The sequence below is a fragment of the Macaca nemestrina genome, chromosome 11 (assembly GCF_043159975.1).
Source record: "Macaca nemestrina isolate mMacNem1 chromosome 11, mMacNem.hap1, whole genome shotgun sequence".
NCBI classification, from domain to species: Eukaryota; Metazoa; Chordata; class Mammalia; order Primates; family Cercopithecidae; genus Macaca; species Macaca nemestrina.
In genome coordinates, this window is record NC_092135.1 from 139,317,986 (window position 1) to 139,336,397 (window position 18,412).

Below are 18,412 nucleotides of genomic sequence, written 5' to 3' on the forward strand. Positions count from 1 at the left end.
GCTTTGCGGGGCTGAAGGGCAAGTCGTGGGTTCTAGGTGAATTGCTGGTTCTAGGTGAAATTACGAAACCATAGAATTACCAGTTTTTTCATGTAGGTCTCAGGTTTTGCTCTATGTATTTTGAACTTTTTAGTTGCATATGAATTCGTACTTGTTATCTCTTCTTAATGGATACTTACTTTTTCCTTTTATTCTTGATCCTTTTTATTCCTCCTCTCCTGACTTCTGGTGGATGGGTAAAAGTGTTCTGGTTTTTTTTTTTTTTTTTGCTTTTGCTTATTTGGAACTGATGGCATATATTTCTGTTATTTTACGGGTTACTCATATGTTTAGCATACATTCTTTTTTCTTTTTCTTTTTTTTAGAGACTGGGTCTGTATCCCGTGCTAGAATGCAGTGCCACAATTATAGCTCAGTGCACCCTAGGATTCCTGGGCTCAAGCAATCCTCCCATCTCAGCCTCCTGAGTAGCCAGAACTATAGGCATGTGCCCCCAGGCCTGGCCTTTTTTTTTTTTTTTTTTTAAGTGGGGGAGTCTCTCTCTGTTACGTTACCCAGGCTAGTCTCAAACTCCTGGCCTCAAGCAATGTGCTGGCCTCTCAAAGCACGGGGATTACAGGCACAGGCCACCACACCCAGCCAGCACACATTTTTAAGTATATATAATCCTAACGAAGCCTGAATGAATTCAGTTTTGTTTCCTCTCTCTGTGTATGACTAGGATCTTCACATGCCTTACCACCTAGTGAGCACCACTCTCTCCATCTTATTATTGTTCCATGGAGTTTTAGCTTTACTGTTAAAAACACACATGAAAAAACATTTTCAGTCATCTGTTCATCAAATTTATTTGTGTATTTTAACTTATGTGGTTAATTTCTTATGTATTGTCTTCCCTGAGGTTTTTTTTTTTCTTGCTGAGGTATATCCTTTAATAATTCTTTCAGGCCGGGCGCGGTGGCTCACGCCTGTTATCCCAGCACTTTGGGAGGCTGAGGTGGGCGGATCACAAGGTCAGCAGATCGAGACCATCCTGGCTAACACCGTGAAACCCCGTCTCCACTAAAAATACAAAAAATTAGCCGGGCGTGGTGGCGGGTGCCTGTAGTCCCAACTATTCGGGAGGCTGAGACAGGAGAATGGGGTGAACCTTGCAGTGAGCCGAGATCTTGCCACTGCACTCCAGCCTAGGCGAGAGAGCGAGACTCCGTCTCAAAACAAACAAACAAAAAATTATTTCAGAAAAGGCGTGTGGTTGGTGGGCTCTTCATATGCAAAAATGCATACACATATGTCTGCATAGAGATATGTATCATGCATATGTATGATAATATCTCCATGCATTTTTGTCCTTCAAATAGCGGGTATAAAAGTATAGGTTCAGGCCGGGCGCGGTGGCTCACGCCTGTAATCCCAGCACTTTGGGAGGCCGAGGCGGGCGGATCACAAGGTCAGGAGATCGAGACCACAGTGAAACCCCGTCTCTACTAAAAATACAAAAAATTAGCCGGGCGCAGTTGTGGGCGCCTGTAGTCCCAGCTACTCGGGAGGCTGAGGCAGGAGAATGGCGTGAACCCGGGAGGCGGAGCTTGCAGTGAGCCGAGATCGCGCCACTGCACTCCAGCCTGGGCGACAGAGCGAGACTCTGTCTCAAAAAAAAAAAAAAAAAAAAAAAGTATAGGTTCAGTTATTTTCTCTCTGTTCTTTGGAAATATTATTCTTTTGTGACTTGGCTTTTCTGATTGGAAGCATTTATAGCATTTAAGAATTTTTCTGGCTTGGCATGGTACCTAATGCCTATAATCCCAGCACTTTGGGAGTCCTAGGCGGATGGATCACATGAGGCCAGGAGCTGGAGACTAGCTTGGCCAACATGGTGAAACCCCCATCTCTACTAAAACTACACACATGGGCTCGGTGCGGTGGCTCAAGCCAGTAATCCCAGCACTTTGGGAGGCACTGGCGGGCAGATCACAAGGTCAGGAGATCGAGACCATCCTGGCTAACATGGTGAAACCCCGTCTCTACTAAAAATACAAAAAATTAGCTGGGCGTGGTGGCGGGCGCCTGTAGTCCCAGCTACTCAGGAGGCTGAGGCAGGAGAATGGCGTGAATCTGGGAGGCAGAGCTTGCAGTGAGCCACAATCACGCCACTGCACTCCAGCCTGGGTGACAGAGCAAGACTCCATCTAAAAAAAAAAAACCTACATGCACACACACAAATTATCTGGGTGTGGTAGCACATGCCTATAATCCCACGTACTTGGGAGGCTGACTCACACCTGTAATCCTAGCACTTTGGGAGGCCGAGACGGGCGGATCACGAGGTCAGGAGATCAAGACCACCCTGGCTAAAACGGTGAAACCCCGTCTCTACTAAAAATACAAAAAAATTAGCCGGGCATAGTGGCGAACGCCTGTAGTCCCAGCTACTCGGGAGGCTGAGGCAGGAGAATGACGTGAACCCAGGAGGCGAAGGTTGCAGTGAGCTAAGATTGTGCCACTGCACTCCAGCCTGGGCAACAGAGTGAGACTCTGTCTCAAAAAAAAAAAAAAAAAAAAAAGAAAAATGTTTTCTGTAATCCCAACACTTTAGGTGGCTGAGTTGGGAAGGCTGCTTGAGCCCAGGAGTTTGAGACCAGCCTGGGCAACATGGTGAGACCTCAATAAAAAAAATTAGCTGGGCTTGGAGGCATGCACCTGTAATCCCAGCTACTTGGGAGGCTGAGGTAGGAGGATTGCTTGAGCCTGGGAGGTCAGGGCTGCAGTGAGCTGTGATCATGCCAGTGCACTCCAGCCTGGGTGACAGAGACAGAGACTATCTCTTAAACAAAGAATTTTGGCTGGCATGGTGGCTCATGCCTGTTATCCCAGCACTTTGGGAGGCTGAAGCAGGTGGATCATTTGAGGTCAGGAGTTCGAGACCAGCCTGACCAACATGGTGAAACCTCCATCTCTGTTAAAAATACAAAAAAAGGCGGATGCGGTGGCTCACACCTGTAATCCCAGCACTTTGGGAGGCTGAGGCGGGTTGATCATGAGGTCAGGAGATGGAGACCATCCTGGTTAGCACGGTGAAACCCCGTCTATACTAAAAATACAAAAATTAGCTGGGTGTGGTGGCGGGCGCCTGTAGTCCCAGCTGCTTGGGAGGCTGAGGCGGGAGAATAGCATGAACCAGGGAGGCGGAGCTTGCAATGAGCCGAGTGCACTGCACTGCATTGCAGCCTGGGCGATAGAGAGAGACTCCATCCCAAAAACAAAACAAAACAAAACACCTGGGTGTGGCGGTTCACGCCTGTAATCTCAGCTGCTCTGGAGGCTGGAGCAGGAGGATCATTTCAACTCAGCAGGTGGAGGTTGCAGTGAGCTGAGAGCACGTCACCGTCCAGCCTGGGCAACAGAATGAGACTCTGTTTCCAAAAAAAAAAAAAAGCGAAAGCAATACCTTGACAGATGCTTGCTGCTGAAACAAATCAAGGGAAATGATTTATTTATTTATTTATTTATTTATTTATTTATAGAGACGGAGTCTCGCTCTGCTGCCCAGGCTGGAGTGCAGTGGTGCGATCTTGGCTCACTGCAAGCTCCGCCTCCTGGGTTCAAGCGATTCTCCTGCCTCATCCTCCCGAGTAACTGGGATTACAGGCATCCACCACCACGCCTGGCTCCTATTTGCGTATTTAGTAGAGATGAGGGTTCACCATGTTGGCAAAGCTGGTCTTGAACTCCTGACTTCAGGTGATCTGCCCACCTCAGCCTCCCAATGTGCTGGGATTACAGGCCTGAGCCACCGCGCCTGTCATATTTTCTTTCTTTCTTTCTTTCTTTTTTTTTTTTTTTGGAGACAACGTCTCGCTGTGTCGCCCAGGCTGGAGTGCAGTCACGATCTCGGCTCACTGCAAGCTCCGCCTCCCGGGCTCACGCCATTCTCCTGCCTCCGCCTCCCGAGTAGCTGGGACTACAGGCGCCTGCCACCGCGCCCGGCTAATTTTTTGTATTTTTAGTAGAGATGGGGTGTCACCGTATCAGCAAGGCTGGTCTCGATCTCCTGATCTTGTGATCCACCTGACCTTGTGTGAGCCACCGTACCCGGCAATTTTTTTTTTTTTTTTTGAGACGGAGTCTCGCTCTGTCGCCCAGGCTGGAGTGCAGTGGCATGATCTGGGCTCACTGCAACCTCCGCTTCCCGCTTCCCGGTTCAAGTGATTCTTGTGCATCAGCCTCCTAAGTAGCTGGGATTGCAGGCATACACTACCACACCCAGATAACTTTTTTTTTTTTGTATTTTTTGTAGAGGCGAAGGTTTCACCACATTGGTTGGTCTCGAACTCTGAACCTTAGGTGATCAGCCCCCTCGGCTTCCCAAAGTGTTGAGCCACTGCAGTTGGCCTAGGGAAGGGATTATTTCTTTTTTTTTTCTTTTGAGAGGGAGTTTCGCTCTTGTTGCCCAGGCTGGAGTGCAGTGGCCTGATCTCGACTCACTGTGACCTCCACCTCCCAGGTTCAAGCGATTCTCCTGCCTCAGCCTCCCGAGTAGCTGGGATTACAGGTGCCTGCCACCACCCCCAGCTACTCTTTTGTATTTTTAGTAGAGACGGAGGTTTCACCATGTTGGCCAGGCTAGTTTCGAACTCCTGACCGCAAGTGATCCACCTGCCTCAGCCTTCTGAAGCACTGGGATGGCCAGGTGCGAGGGCTTATGACTGTAATCCCAGAACTTTGGGAGGCTGAGGCCGGCAGATTGAGACCACCCTGGCTAACGTGGTGAAACCGCGTCTCCATTAAAATTATAAAAAATTAGCTGTGCCTTGTGGCACGGGCCTGTAGTCCAGCTGCTCAGGAGGTTGAGGCAGGAGAATCACTTGAACCCAGGAGGCGGAGGTTGCAGTGAGCTGAGATCACTGCACTCCAGCCTGGGCAACAGAGCAAGATTCCATCTCATAAATAAATAAATAAATAAATAGAGTGCTGGGATTACAGGCGTGAGCCACCACGCCCAGCTGAAAGAGTTACGTCTTTGTTTAGTTCTGGAAATGTCTCCATCTTACTCCTTCCAGCGAAGCTTCTCTGCTCGTCCACTGTCATCGGGACTCCCACTGGGCTGTGGCCCACTTCCCCCGGTGGCGACTATGCTATGTTGCCTGCAGGGTGGTCTCATCGTCACTGTCTCTCCGTCCCCAGTCTCTCTTCTGCTGTGTCTAGCCACTTAAAAGTTCATCCCATTCATTTGAGGGATTTTTATTTTTAACTTTCAATATTTGGTTCTTCTTTTTTTTTTTTTCTTTTCCTACAAAGTTGGTCCTGGTAATGGTTTTCATGGAGTGCAACATGTAACTTTATATTAGAAAATGGGGCCGGGCGCGGTGGCTCACGCCTGTAATCCCAGCACTTTGGGAGGCCGAGGTGGGCAGATCACAAGGTCAGGAGATCGAGACCCCCCCTGGCTAATTCGGTGAAACCCCATCTCTACTAAAAATACAAAAAACTAGCTGGGCATGGTGGCGGGCGCCTGTAGTCCCAGCTACTCGGGAGGCTGAGGCAGGAGAATGGCGTGAACCCGGGAGGCGGAGCTTGCAGTGAGCCAAGATCGCACCACTGCACTCCAGCCTGGGCGACAGAGTGAGACTCCGTCTCAAAAAAAAAGAAAAGAAAATGGAATGTCACATCTTGACCATGTGACAGAGACACAGGAAGATGTCAGAGTCTGAAATAGCAAGTGAAGCCGAGGGTGGCTTATGCTAGGGAGGGAGGGCCCTGCGGGCAGGGACAGTCTGAGCAGGTGCTGATCTCACAGAGGCCAGCAGGCGGCGCGTTTTCACCCTATAAGTAGACTGACGTCATCCATAGAAGCACAGACTGACTGGCCTGTCACATCTGCTAGAAAATGAAGCGTTTCCACTGGGAGGGGGTCCAGTTTAGCCCAATGTCCAGCACATTTGCCTCTGGCACCCACCGGTCACAGGTATCGTCAGAGTGTCCTGTTTGGGGATAACCCCCATTCCAGGCACCCTCGATGAAGAGCCAGGACTGGAACATGGGATCTGAGAGGGAAACGGCGGGAAAAGGGGAGACAGGCTAATTCCAGAGGCCCCTGCCCAGCCAGCGCTCCGCCCTGGCTCCACCTACTGAGTCCTGTGTCTGCTGCAGGTATCGGGCTTTCCGGGATGACGATGGGCATTATTCCCAGACCTACTGGAATCTTCTTGCCATCCGCCTGGCCTTCGTCATTGTGTTTGAGGTAGCCGGGGCACCTGCTGGTTCTCCCATCCATGGCATGACGCCCCCACCCTGTGCTTTGCCTAATTCGAGCACGTGGTGAGGGGTCGCTGCGATCACTTCCTGCTGTGTCATCTTGTCATCTTGGTCAAATCAGAGCTCTTCTCTGCACCTGCGTTTTCCCTGCCTGGCCTCAAACCTGGGTTGTGGTGTGGACATGCGTGCCTGGGCATTGTGGGTGTCTCCACAGGAGCTCCAGGGCCACAAAAGCTGGGGTGGCCTCTGCCCCTTCTGGGGTTCCTTTTCTTGCACAGCTGCTTTCTAGCTCCACCCACAGCTGGGAGCAGGTGCTGGAGCCCTGGCCTGCCTGGGCCTGTGAAGGCCACTCTGGGCGTTTGGGTGGGGTGAGTACCTTCCTCTGCTCCCAGCATGTGGTTTTCTCCATCGGCCGGCTCCTGGACCTCCTGGTGCCTGACATCCCAGAGTCTGTGGGGATCAAAGTGAAGCGGGAGTACTACCTGGCTAAGCAGGCGCTGGCTGAGAACGAGGTGAACTGCACAGCCCAGTCTTGGCCCTCCCCCCAGCCCTCTCCCTGTCCTTGTCAGTGGCTGCTGCACCTCCGGACACAGAGTCACATCCCTCTTCCTCTTGCTGCCCTTTCTTGGCGACAGGCTCTTTTTGGAACAAACGGAGCAAAGGATGAGCAGCACCAGGGCTCAGAGGCAAGTCTGGGAGCAGCCAGGCCCCTGCCCCGTGCACCCCTGCCCCGTGCACTCCTGCCCCGTGCACTCCTGCCCCGTGCACCCCTGCCCCGTGCACTCCTGCCCCGTGCACTTCCTGAGGTCACAGGGCCCTGCCCAGCTGCCCACTGTGCCTTGTGGCCATGGCCTGCTCCTGGCCCTAGTCTGGCTTGTCCCTGCCCCCAACCCTCTCCCCAGCTCAGCCCCCACTGGACACCCTTCAGGGTTCCCAAAGCCAGCCAGCTGCGGCAGTGACGCCTGGAAGGACATCTGGTGGCCCTTAGGGGAGCGGCCCCTGCTGAGCCCTGTGAACCGTGTCCTTCTCCTCTTCCCTCAGGCAATGGCTGTGTGAACCGCTGGCTGCTGTCGTGCCCTCATCTCTGGGCACATTGCCTGCTTCCCCCCAGCGCCAGCTTCTCTCCTGAGAGCACCTGTCACTCCTTCCCCAGCAGGGAGGGACTGTCAGCTCACAAGGCCCTCTTTGTTTCCCGTTCCCAGACATAAGCCCAAGGGGCCCCTGCACCCAAGGCCCCCTGTCCCTCGGTGGCCTCCCCAGACCCCTGGACACGACAGTTCTCATCAGGCCGGTGGGCTTTGTGGTCCTCGCCGCCCCTGGCCGCATCACCCGCTCCTCTTACACCTGCTGACCTTCGAATGTTGCAGAGCACAGGGCCTATCTCCCTCGGGTCCTCTGGACCCACCCGCCTCTTCCTGCCCTGTCCGCGCAGGGACATCACCCACATGCCCCAGCTCTCAGACCCTGCACCTCTGTGTCCCGGGCCACAGCAAGGGTCCGTTCACCCCCTCCCTCCATTCCCAATTATCTGGGTCCTCTGGATGCTTGTTTCTTGAATCAGGTTCCTCTTGCCCCCTAGCCACCATAGGCAGCCTCTGACAGTGTGTCTTTGTCTTCTATGGCAATTAAATGTGTCCTTTTGATCCTTGCCCGACTTCCCTCCCTCTCCCAGCTCCTGGCCCCTGGCCCAGGGCCCCGCTTGCTGTTTTTCTCTCTGTTCCTCGGGGCGTAGTACACAGCAAGCACCCAAATGGGGGAGGTTTTGGAATGAGAGGAGGAAACATGGATACCTGTAACATCTGGTGGCTCTTCCTCTAGAAGTTTGTGTGTTTGTACGTAATTGTTTTCCACCCTGGATCGCAGCGTGACGTGCGGTTTTGCCCTGTGCTGAGGAGCCACATGAATCTTCCCCTGGCTGTTGCCGCCCCACAGCATTCCCAGTGTAACCGTCCCCTTGCTGACAAATGGGTCTGTGCTCATCTGTATTGATTTCCTTGGAGTTCTGCAAGTGGCACTTAAGTGTCAAAAAGAGTATGTGGTTTTTGGCCGGTCGCGGTGGCTTACAACTGTAATCCCAGCACTTTGGGAGGCCGAGGCGGGAGGATTACGAGGTCCGGAGTTCGGGACTAGCCTGTCCAACATGGTGAAACCCTGTCTTTACTAAAAATACAAAAGTTATTCTGGGTGTGGTGGCGGGCGCCTGTAGTCCCAGCTACTCAGGAGGCTGAGGCAAGAGAATTGCTTGAACCTGGGAGGCAGAGCTTGCAGTGAGCCGAGATCGTGCCACTGCACTACAGCCTGGGCGACAGAGTGAGACTGTGTCTCAGGGGAAAAAAAAATATGTTTTTTTTTTTTTTTTTTTTTTTTTTTTTGAGACGGAGTCTCGCTGTGTCGCCCAGGCTGGATTGCAGTGGCGCGATCTTGGCTCACTGCAAGCTCTGCCTCCCGGGTTCAAGCAATTCTCTTGCCTCAGCCTCCTGAGTAGCTGGGACTACAGGCTCCCGCCACCACACCTGGCTAATTTTTTTGTATTTTTAGTGGAGACGGGGTTTCACCGTGTTAGCCAGGATGGTCTCCATCTCCTGACCTCATGATGCGCCCGCCTCGGCCTCCCAAAGTGCTGGGATTATAGGCGTGAGCCACCACGCCTGGCCCAGAGTATGTGGTTTTAATGTGCTCTGATGAGTACTGCCAAACTTACTCCATAGAAAAGGCCTCCTTCTGAACATCTTCACCTGCGTCCTGTTTAACCCGCAGCGATGCCTGGCCTGAGGGCAGCGTGCTTGCTTGTGGCATTTCTTTAGGATTTGCCACTTGTTCACCTGCTTCTTAAGAGCACTGTGCTCTGCCTCCATGTAAGGGCTCTTCCAGCAGGAATGAGGGGCTCACGGGGTTCCAAGGCTGGACACCACCGGCCAGAGCGTGGCGGACAGCACACAGGCCCCGGGGTGGGAACCTCGGAAACTTTTACACAGACGGGGACCCCGCTCAGCCATTCCACGTGTGCTCTCAGCAGAGTGCGGATTACAAACCCACATGTACTTCCTTCCCGCTGGTTGCTTTTTATTGTTGCTGTCTTAAACTCCAAAGTTTTAAGGTGAATTTATTGAAACGTAAGAAAATGCTCAGGTCACACAGGCTTCCAGGTGAACAAACTCCTGTAACCAGCATGTGGGTCAGAGGCAAGTTCACATCACCCGATGCCCACATGCGCCCTACCCTGCCTGTGACCCTCTCCCATCCAGGACCCCGATGCCCACATGCGCCCTACCCGGTGACCCTCTCCCATCCACGGCCCCAATGCCCACATGCACCCTACCCGGTGACCCTCTCCCATCCATGGCCCCGATGCCCACGTGTGCCCTACCCGGTGACCCTCTCCCATCCATGGCCCTGATGCCCACGTGCGCCCTACCCGGTGACCCTCTCCCATCCACAGCCCCGATGCCCACGTGTGCCCTACCCTGCCTGTGACCCTCTCCCATCCAGAGTAGCCAGCACCTTGGCCACCAAGCAGGGATGGGACTGGGGACGCTGTCTGGCGTCTGCCGTGGGACACTGCGCGAGCTCCATCTGTGCCCAGCATCCGTGGCAGCCCCTCCTCGCTGCTGGGCTGCTTCATGTTTGGTTTGGGTCATTTTCAGTCGTGCCCTGCCGTGGGTGTGGGCGTGCCCTGATGTGGGTGCGGGTGCTCTGCCGTGGGTGCGGGCGTGCCCTGATGTGGGGTGCGGGTGCTCTGCCGTGGGTGCGGGCGTGCTCTGCTGTGGGTGCGGGCGTGCCCTGCCGTGGGTGTGGGCGTGCCCTGATGTGGGTGCGGGCGCGCTCTGCTGGGGGTTTTGCATATTTAGGGTCCAACAGAACTGCTGGGGCAGGGTAAACATGTTTGGCTTTTTTAAAAAATTTGAGACGGAGTCTCACTCTGTGGCCCAGGCTGGAGTGCAGGGGCGCGATCTCGGCTCACTGCAAGCTCCACCTCCTGGGTTCACACCATTCTCCTGCCTCAGCCTCTCGAGTAGCTGGGACTACAGGTGCCCACCACGCCCTGCTACTTTGTATTTTTAGTAGAGACAGGATTTCACCATGTTAGCCAGGATGGTCTCAATCTCCTGACCTCGTGATCCTCCGTCTCTGCCTCCCACAGTGCTGGGATTACAGGCATGAGCCACTGTGCCCCGCCAACATGTTTGGCTTTAAGAGGAGCTGCCACACCCGTCTTCCCAGGTGGGGACCAGCCCAGTCAGCAACAGGGACACCAGTTCCCTCTTGACTCTTCCCGGTTATCTCCTGCCACTCAGGAGCCTGGGGTGGCTCCTCCCACTCAACACCCCTCCCTCCTCCTCCAGCCGAGGCCTCCGCCTGCACCCCCACCCCCTAACTCAGCTCCTCATAACTCATGAGCTGGGTCCAGGGTGCCAGGAATGCCACTGAGGCTGGCAAGAGTCCTGAAAGGGAGTGGCAGGTGCTGCTCCACAAGGACAGTTGTCCACCCTCAACGAGGAGGGCTGCAGGGCAGCTGCTGACTGGCTGGTGGCCAGAGGACAGGGACAGGCAGCCACCCTCTTGCCATGACCACACCTGAGTCTCCCTTAATGTGGCTCTCAAGGGGCCATTGAACACAGTGTTGAGAACTGCTGAGAAAATCACACCAAAGACAAACTACCCACGGATGCCAGTCACCACTCCAGGGTGACGAGAAAGGGAACACATAGGCGGCAGCATGACAAAATGAGTCCCAGCACACTACATCTGGTTTCGGGTTTTATTTTAGAATTTATAAAATTCCAGTGTCATCCATATTCATGAGCCTTTACACATGTTTGCATATAATCTCCAAATTCCAAAGTTAAGGCCAAGGGATGGATTGTAGCTATGGAAACAGATAATATGGAAGACATCCGACAAGAGAAAAAGCACACACACGCCTCACCCCAGCCTCATCCCTGCCCAGGGCTCTCCCGACAGCAGAGGCTTCAGGGAGGCAGGCTGGGGGCCGTCATTTCATCACCCTTACAACCACCCCCCAAAGGAAAAGAGAGAAAAGCCAAAACAGTGTAGGAAAGGGCTTGCGTCGGAGACATCGAGTGACATACAGAGATGTGCAAAATTTGGGGAGAATTAAAATTTACCTTTGGGGGCGTAGGGGCCGGATGTTTTAGGACATTATAGAAAAGACAGAGGAGGAACCCGCTGGGATGGAGACTGGAGGGAGCTGGAAGCAAGCAGCGAACAGGAGAGTTCCAGAACTCACGCAGATAGGGACGAGGTGGCAGTCCCTCCCCCAGCGGCCTCCCCCGTGGAGGTGGAGGGGACAGATCCCGGGAAAGGCGGAAAAGTGCCTCGCTTTCCTTCCGTTTCCTAAGCCACGGTCACCCTAACCTGTGAAGTTGGAGGAAATGTTCCTTCCGATCCAATTTACCATTCCTGTGAACAGGCCCGATTAGGGCTGCCTGAGCAAATGCGGACTTGCCGAGGCAGCTGCAGCTAGACTTGGGCTAAGCCGTTCTGGGTCTACTCAGGAATTCCGGAGTCTGAAGATGACCAAGCTTGAGTTATTCAATTGATAGAAACACTGGGGGTGAGGTGTCAAGGCAGAAGCGACTGTCCCCAGGGAAGGGCTGGGAGATGGATGGGCGCCAGTCAGCTTTTCTGTAACTCAAATACCTGGGACAACTCGCCAGCAGCTCTGTCACCTCTGTGGGGGACAGAGACAAGGATGGGAAGACCAGAAAACCAGAGACTGGGGCCCCGTCCTCGGCCCTCACAGCAAGACACAGATGCCTCCCTCGGAGAGCAGGGGCTCTCGGCGTCCAGTGGTGTGGTCTGCATTCTGCTCTACCTCATGCTCCAGGCCCCATGCCATCGTCTCTTGGCCCTGGACCGTGAAAACTGCCAATCACCCGGGACCTGCTCCTATGGGCTGGCGTGCACATCTGGACGGCCTGTGGGTGGGGTGGGAGTGCCCACTCCCACTCTGGATGGGCCTGCTGGCCGCTGACCCACCTGTGCTGAGGGAAAGCGCCAGCCTCCAGCTTTGGTACATGGCGCCCACCCCCAGCTCCACGGGAAACCCACAACCACCAGAAACGTCTCAAGAGATGAGCGTGTGGGGTGGCACTAACTGCAGAGACCACTCCACGCCGGCTGAGGTAGAAAGAAGGCAACTGAACACGGCATCTAGGGCAGGGGCGGGCAGGGGCTGCAGGTGGCGTGAAGAAAAGCCTAGCTGTCATCTAAGGCAAACTGCCCCCACTGAGGATAAGCGTAAGGCCCTACCTCCCCCATCCTGTGCACGTCTCAATCACAGCAGACACTCTGACGGCCACAGGGGACCCAGATGGTGCCTACTGCCTTGCCTCCAGGCTCCACTCACCAGACTTAGGCTGAGGGTCTGGCAGTGGAGGCAGGGGCAGGGACCCTTGGTGCTTTCAGACCCCACGGCAGGTAAAATCAGGACTGCTTGAGAACCCAAGTCACCCTCTGCCTCTCAGGTCACCCCCCAGCTCCAGGAACCCGCCCTCCTGCTGTCCAGAGCCAGGTCTTCCTTGCGGACACCTGTGCTGAGGCGCTTTGGCAGCTGGAGGCGGCTGACTGCACTCCACCAACAGGACGGTCTGGACCACGGGAAATGGGCAGGAGGTGGGAAAGGAAGAGGGCAAACGTTTGGCTTTTATAAAGTCAAGGACGTTTATTTCCTGAGGTCATGACACAGGAAGTCGAATCCTAGCCACAGCTGCGGAGCTCTGGTGATGGTCGGAGTGCTGGCTGACATGCCGGGTGGACCAGGAGCCGGAGTCTGTTATCTTAGCACGAATGCTCATGACCTTGGTTTAGTGTTAAACAGTGGAGCAGGTCCTGAGTGGGCAGCGCACAGCCAGGCCTGGAGGAGCGGCCGCACGCAGAGCCAGGCACTGGGCTCCCTGTGAGACCTCGGGAAGGGGGGAGAGCGTCAACAATTTACGAAGGGTCCAGCCGCTGGGTCAGATTGAGACAAACCATGTGTGGTTGGGTTCGGGTCAGCAGCTGGAGAGGTTTCTGCTTTTTGATCATTATCGTTTGGGGCCCCAAGGGAGGGTCTTGGGAGCCACCTGAGCCCCAAAGCTGGGAAATTCCTCAGAGCTGCTCATGTCGGGAGCCTGTGCAGAGAAAGGACACAGCTTCAGGAGGGGTTGCTCCCCGACTCGCAAGCAGCTTCCGACGCAGTTGCCACCCTCGGGACACCGAGCCCGCCTGCCCGCCGGCCGCCCGCCCGCCCTGGGACCCAGGAGGGCAGAAGCCCGCGTCTGACCTTCTCACTGCTGCTGGCGGTCCAGGGCGCGTCCCGAACCACAAAGCCTCTGGAAGGTGCCTTGGCCTCCTCGTGTGCCGGGGGTTTCATGTACACCTGCAGCACCTCGCTGTCCACCACGTCGGCCAGCTGCAGGCAGAGGACAGGAAGACAGGGTCAGTCTGCCCAGCACGCCCAGCATCCCGCCCGCCTGCTCACCCCTGCACCTCGCCTGCCTCTGGAAACACAAGTGCTCTCTTGTCCCCTGAAGCTCCTGGCTGGGCCTCAGGCCCGTGGACGTGCCAGGGTGCCTCCGGGCTCTAAGGCCCAGGCAGACTCACGTATTCCTCCTCCAGGTTGAGGATGTGGTCGATGGCCTCCTCCACGTTCTCTGGGAGCCCCGTCACAGTGACACAGTTGGGGTCTGGGGCTCCGCTCTGTGGGAAGCGAATGTCCACCTGGAAGGAGGTACAACGGCAGATGAGGGGCTGTGAGCGAGGAAAAGCGTTAAAATTATGTGTCTGTTTCTAGTGAAGCATTTTCTGAGTTAGCAAACATTTTAAAATCTGGTTTCAGAGTTGTTCTGAAGTTAGTCTCATCACCACACCAAGTTAGGTGCGTCTCAGGAGCACCCTGTTCACAGCAGACAGAGGGCCGCAGCACGCACTGTACGCTCTTGCATGAAATTCCCACCCACAGAGGAGCTCGCCAGGCAGCCGTCACGGGGATGCCTCACACAGGCCATCGCCTGCGCTGACCTGTGGTGTCCGTGAGGACAGTTCCACTGCCAGCCCTGGGGTTGTGGCCTCATCATCTTGAGGGGAAGGCCATGCCCTCCCCTTTCTTCTGGCCAGCCAGGCGCCCCGGTGAGAGAGGGATTCTCACCCACTGTGCTTCCAGCCGGCTCACCTTGAATTCATCCATGATTTTGCGAATGGCTTTGCCGCGGGCACCGATGATGCGGGCGTGAACACGGTGGTCCAGCGGGACGTCCTCAGAAACCATCTGCTCAAGTTCACCCACAATTCTCAATATAGCGTCCCTGGCAGCCTCTGTGTTCTTTTCGTACCCTGTGATGGTAATTTGGTCCTGGGGCTACAAAGGGAGAAAGTAGTCAGAAAAGGGGATGCCTCACTGGGATTCCCGGCAGGGGCCAGAGCCAGCCCCCCTGCTAAGGAAAACAGCTCAGGAGAGAGAAGGTGGAAGCAACATAACAGCTGATGTAAAACAGAGTTACCAATGTCCACTCAGCTCCCGATTCTTCCCAGACTCCACCCGAAAGACAGAGAATTACAGGACGAAAAAGGACATTTGTCCTCAAAGACAAAGGAGAGGCACTGACAGGCAAGAACTCTGGACTCAAGGACAGCGGGGCAGAGACAAAGCCCCGGCCGGGCGCGGTGGCTCACGCCTGTCATCCCAGCACTGTGGGACGCCGAGGTGGGCAGATCAGGAGGTGAGGAGATCGAGACCATCCTGGCTAACACGGTGAAACCCTGTCTCTACTAAAAATACAAAAAACTAGCCGGGCGAGGTGGCAGCGCCTGTAGTCCCAGCACTGTGGGAGGCTGAGGCGGGCGGATCATGAGGTCAGGAGATTGAGACCGTCCTGGCTAACACGGTGAAACCCCGTCTCCATTAAAAATACAAAAAACTAGCAACTAGCCGGGCGAGGTGGCGGGCGCCTGTAGTCCCAGCTACTTGGGAGACTGAGGCAGGAGAATGGCATGAACCCGGGAGGCGGAGCTTGCAGTGAACTGAGACTGCGCCACTGCGCTCCAGCCTGGGCGACAGAGCAAGACTCCATCTCAAAAAAAAAAAAAAAAAAAAAAAAAAAAGGACAAAGCCCCAGCCCCTCAGCTTCCTGCTGCTTTGCCCACGTGGGCCACAGTCTGGAGGCATCTTTGTGCTGGAGGCCGGCTGGCTGGCATTCCACAGAGAGCCCGCCCTCCCTCAGAGCTCCCGCCGGCTCAGGCCTGCCGTGGGCCATACAAATGGACAGGAGACACCACCAGACTTGGGATGGCAGACGAGCAGACCAAGCAGACAGTTCAGGGCACAGAGGAAATGTGGTAACAAAACACCTGTAACCCACAATCGGTGAAAACAACACGTCTACAACACGGAAGCACCACCACACAACAGGACTAGAGGACAGGGACAAATGCCTGGGAAGGAAACAAGCAGAAAGATCCAACCTAGGCCGGGAGCAGTGGCTCACGCCTGTAATCCCAGCACTTTGGGAGGCCGAGACGGGCCGATCACAAGGTCAGGAGATCGAGACCATCCTGGCTAACACGGTGAAACCCCGTCTCTACTAAAAATACAAAAAATCTAGCCGGGCGAGGTGGCGGGCGCCTGTGGTCCCAGCTACACGGGAGGCTGAGGCAGGAGAATGGCGTGAACCCAGGAGGCGGAGGTTGCAGTCAGCCGAGATTGCGCCACTGCACTCCAGCCTGGGCGACAGAGCCCCCAACCTAGAGACAACAGAGCAGCAGCCCAAGAAGGTTCTGTCCAGAGTGAAGCAAAATGCCAGAGCGGGAGGCAGCAGCCCCACCCACACGCGGCCCAGCAGAGCTGACAGCCTCAGGCACCACCTGCGTGCTGCCAGGCACAGAACCTCACGAACAGAAGCACAGCTCACAGGAAAAAGCTGCCCTGAAGAAATGACGGCTCCACCCCACTTGGCTCATGGTGTATTAGATAGAATAGTCTAACTGCTAAATAATGACTTGTTTTAAAAGATGGAGTCTCGCTCTGTCGCCCAGGCTGGAGCACAATGGCGTGATCTCAGCTTACTGCAACCTCCACCTCCTGGGTTCAAGCTATTCTTATGTCTCAGCCTCCCAAGTAGCTGGGATTACAGGCGCACGCCACCGCCCCTGGCTAATTTTTGTATTTTTAGGAGAGACAGGCTTTCGCCATGTTGGTCAGGTTGGCCTTGAACTCCTGACCTCAGGTGATCCACCCGCCTCAGCCTCCAAGAGTGCTGGGATTACCGGTGTGAGCCACTGCACCTCACCTATAATGACTTAAAATTGGTAATTATATAGAATAGTAGAGGGAAATAAAGGGCAATAAGGGTGAGAGATTTAAAAGAGTTGAACTCCTGGGCTGGGAGTGGTGGCTCACAGCTGTAGTCCCAGCTACTTGGGAGGTTGCAGCACAAGAATCACTTCAACCTGGGAGGTGGAGGTTACAGTGAGCCGAGATTGTGCCACTACACTCCAGCCGGGCGACAGAACAAGACTCTCTCAAAAAAAAAAAAAAGAGCTAAACTCTTAAGATCAAGATTAGAAATTTAAAAATGTACTTGGAGAGAGAAAAGGATGTGGGAGCCGGAGGAGGCAGGGTGCAGGTGGGCCCTCCTGGCCTGGCTGGGGTGTGTGTGACTCAAAGATCCAAAAGGAAACAAGAAGCTGGGGAGAAAGAAGGGGAAGGTGAAGCCACGGAAACCCTGGGCAGCATGCCCACAGTGGGAGCGAGGCGGGGAGGGGCTTTGCCGCCAGAGGCAGTGGGAGCGAGAGGTGTGGAGGGGCTTTGCCGCCAGAGGCAGTGGGAGCGAGAGGCGGGGAGGGGCTTTGCTGCCAGAGGCAGTGGGAGCGAGGCGGGGAGGGGCTTTGCTGCCAGAGGGTCTGCTGACTGTTTCTGGTTGCCAGCACAACCGTGGTCACCAAGGCTTGCTAGTCTCCCACTGTGGGCAAAGCTGTGCTGGACACGTCTAGGAAGCAGACACCCCGGCAGGATGCCAGGAAAGACCAAGCCTGGGAAGGCCATGTGTATGCAAGAGGGAGCCAGACACACATGGGGGTGTTGGGTGGGGCTGCCCTGCATGCCAGGTGGCAGAGCCCAGAGAGGGGATGAGGCTGCCTTTCATTTTGTTCTGAGCGAGGCAAGGCGGCCATGAGAGCCAGTGGCAGGGGGGTGGCACTGCAATTTGGAGGAAGTAACAAGAAGAGTTTACTAAGGACCATCCGGCAAGCACAACGGTGTTTACAGACGCGGCTGCAGAGAAACGTCCACCTGAGCCCCCGAGCCCTTGGGAGCCTCAGAGAGGCCCGGAGCTACACCTGGAGGTACCACTGATCAAGGACCCAGCTGGAGCTCCTGCTCATTTTCCAGAAGGCGACACAGGAGAAAAGGCCCCAGGCCCCAGATGATACATGGTGCCAGAGACCGCACCTATCCGGCAAGTGCCAAGACATAGCCCAAACCTCAAGCCAGAATCAGGTCCTCAGAGACTCGCCACTCTCAACTTGGCCCTCGAACCCCCATCTAGGCACATCTGGTTACTGCTCCCAAGTCACGACAAAGGTCAACAAGCGCTTCTGCCCCAGATGCGCTCCGAGGCTCTCACCTGGTTCCCATCATCCTTATCAGGAAACTGGATGTTCACGTCGTGCTCCAGCCGGATCTGGGTAATCACTGCCCCCTTTCTCCCAATAATCTTGGGATGGTATTTGGGGTCTACAGTGACACTCAGCTTAAAACTCCTTAAAGCCTACAAATGAAAGGAGCGAGAATGAGGCAAAGAACACAGAGCTTTTTGGTCTTAAGCTGACCCACCGTGACCCCATGCCCCCTTCTGCCCTGGTCACAGGACAGCAGAGAGGCTGCAGTGTTCTGTAACCCATGGTCCGGAATGGTCTGCCGCTTCTCGGGTCCGACCCCTGCCACCGTCCACTGTCTGCTAATGGCGAGAACCAGGGAACTTGGCTGCTCCACAAGGAGATCTATAAATCCTTCAAAAGAGGGCTTGCGGCCACTTGCGAGGATCGTACTCGGGAACTGACAGAGCGGGCAGTGTGATGAGCTTGGGGCCCTACCCTCCTCATTTGTCAAACGGGTCTGATGGATATGCATAGAAATGCTCTGGATCTTTTTAGGGCTGGG

The 18,412-nt window shown here is 55.0% G+C and overlaps 2 protein-coding genes across 16 annotated transcripts in view; one reads left to right on the top strand and one right to left on the bottom strand.

Moving 5' to 3' along the window:
• LOC105473766 (anoctamin 7) overlaps window positions 1-18,412 on the top strand; it is a 56,262-nt gene that overhangs the window by 32,540 nt on the left and 5,310 nt on the right. For 5 of the 12 annotated variants that reach the window (XM_071073775.1, XM_071073771.1, XM_071073773.1 and 2 more), the window contains 4 exons: window positions 6,151-6,241; window positions 6,648-6,767; window positions 6,891-6,941; window positions 7,297-7,898. The exons of 2 other annotated variants lie outside the window; for them this stretch is intronic. In XM_071073775.1, coding sequence (XP_070929876.1) covers window positions 6,151-6,241; window positions 6,648-6,767; window positions 6,891-6,941; window positions 7,297-7,311 — 277 coding nt within the window. In that variant the 3' untranslated portion in view covers window positions 7,312-7,898. 5 more of the 12 variants (XR_011610225.1, XM_071073778.1, XM_071073772.1 and 2 more) reach the window with 5 other exon arrangements.
• HDLB (high density lipoprotein binding protein) overlaps window positions 12,915-18,412 on the bottom strand; it is an 88,114-nt gene continuing 82,616 nt past the window's right edge. For all 4 annotated transcript variants that reach the window (XM_011727756.2, XM_011727758.2, XM_011727757.2 and 1 more), the window contains exons 24-28: window positions 17,877-18,020; window positions 14,429-14,614; window positions 13,861-13,977; window positions 13,541-13,669; window positions 12,915-13,388 (exon numbers count right to left, since the gene is read on the bottom strand). In XM_011727756.2, coding sequence (XP_011726058.1) covers window positions 13,302-13,388; window positions 13,541-13,669; window positions 13,861-13,977; window positions 14,429-14,614; window positions 17,877-18,020 — 663 coding nt within the window. In that variant the 3' untranslated portion in view covers window positions 12,915-13,301. The remainder of the gene's footprint in view (window positions 13,389-13,540; window positions 13,670-13,860; window positions 13,978-14,428; window positions 14,615-17,876; window positions 18,021-18,412) is intronic.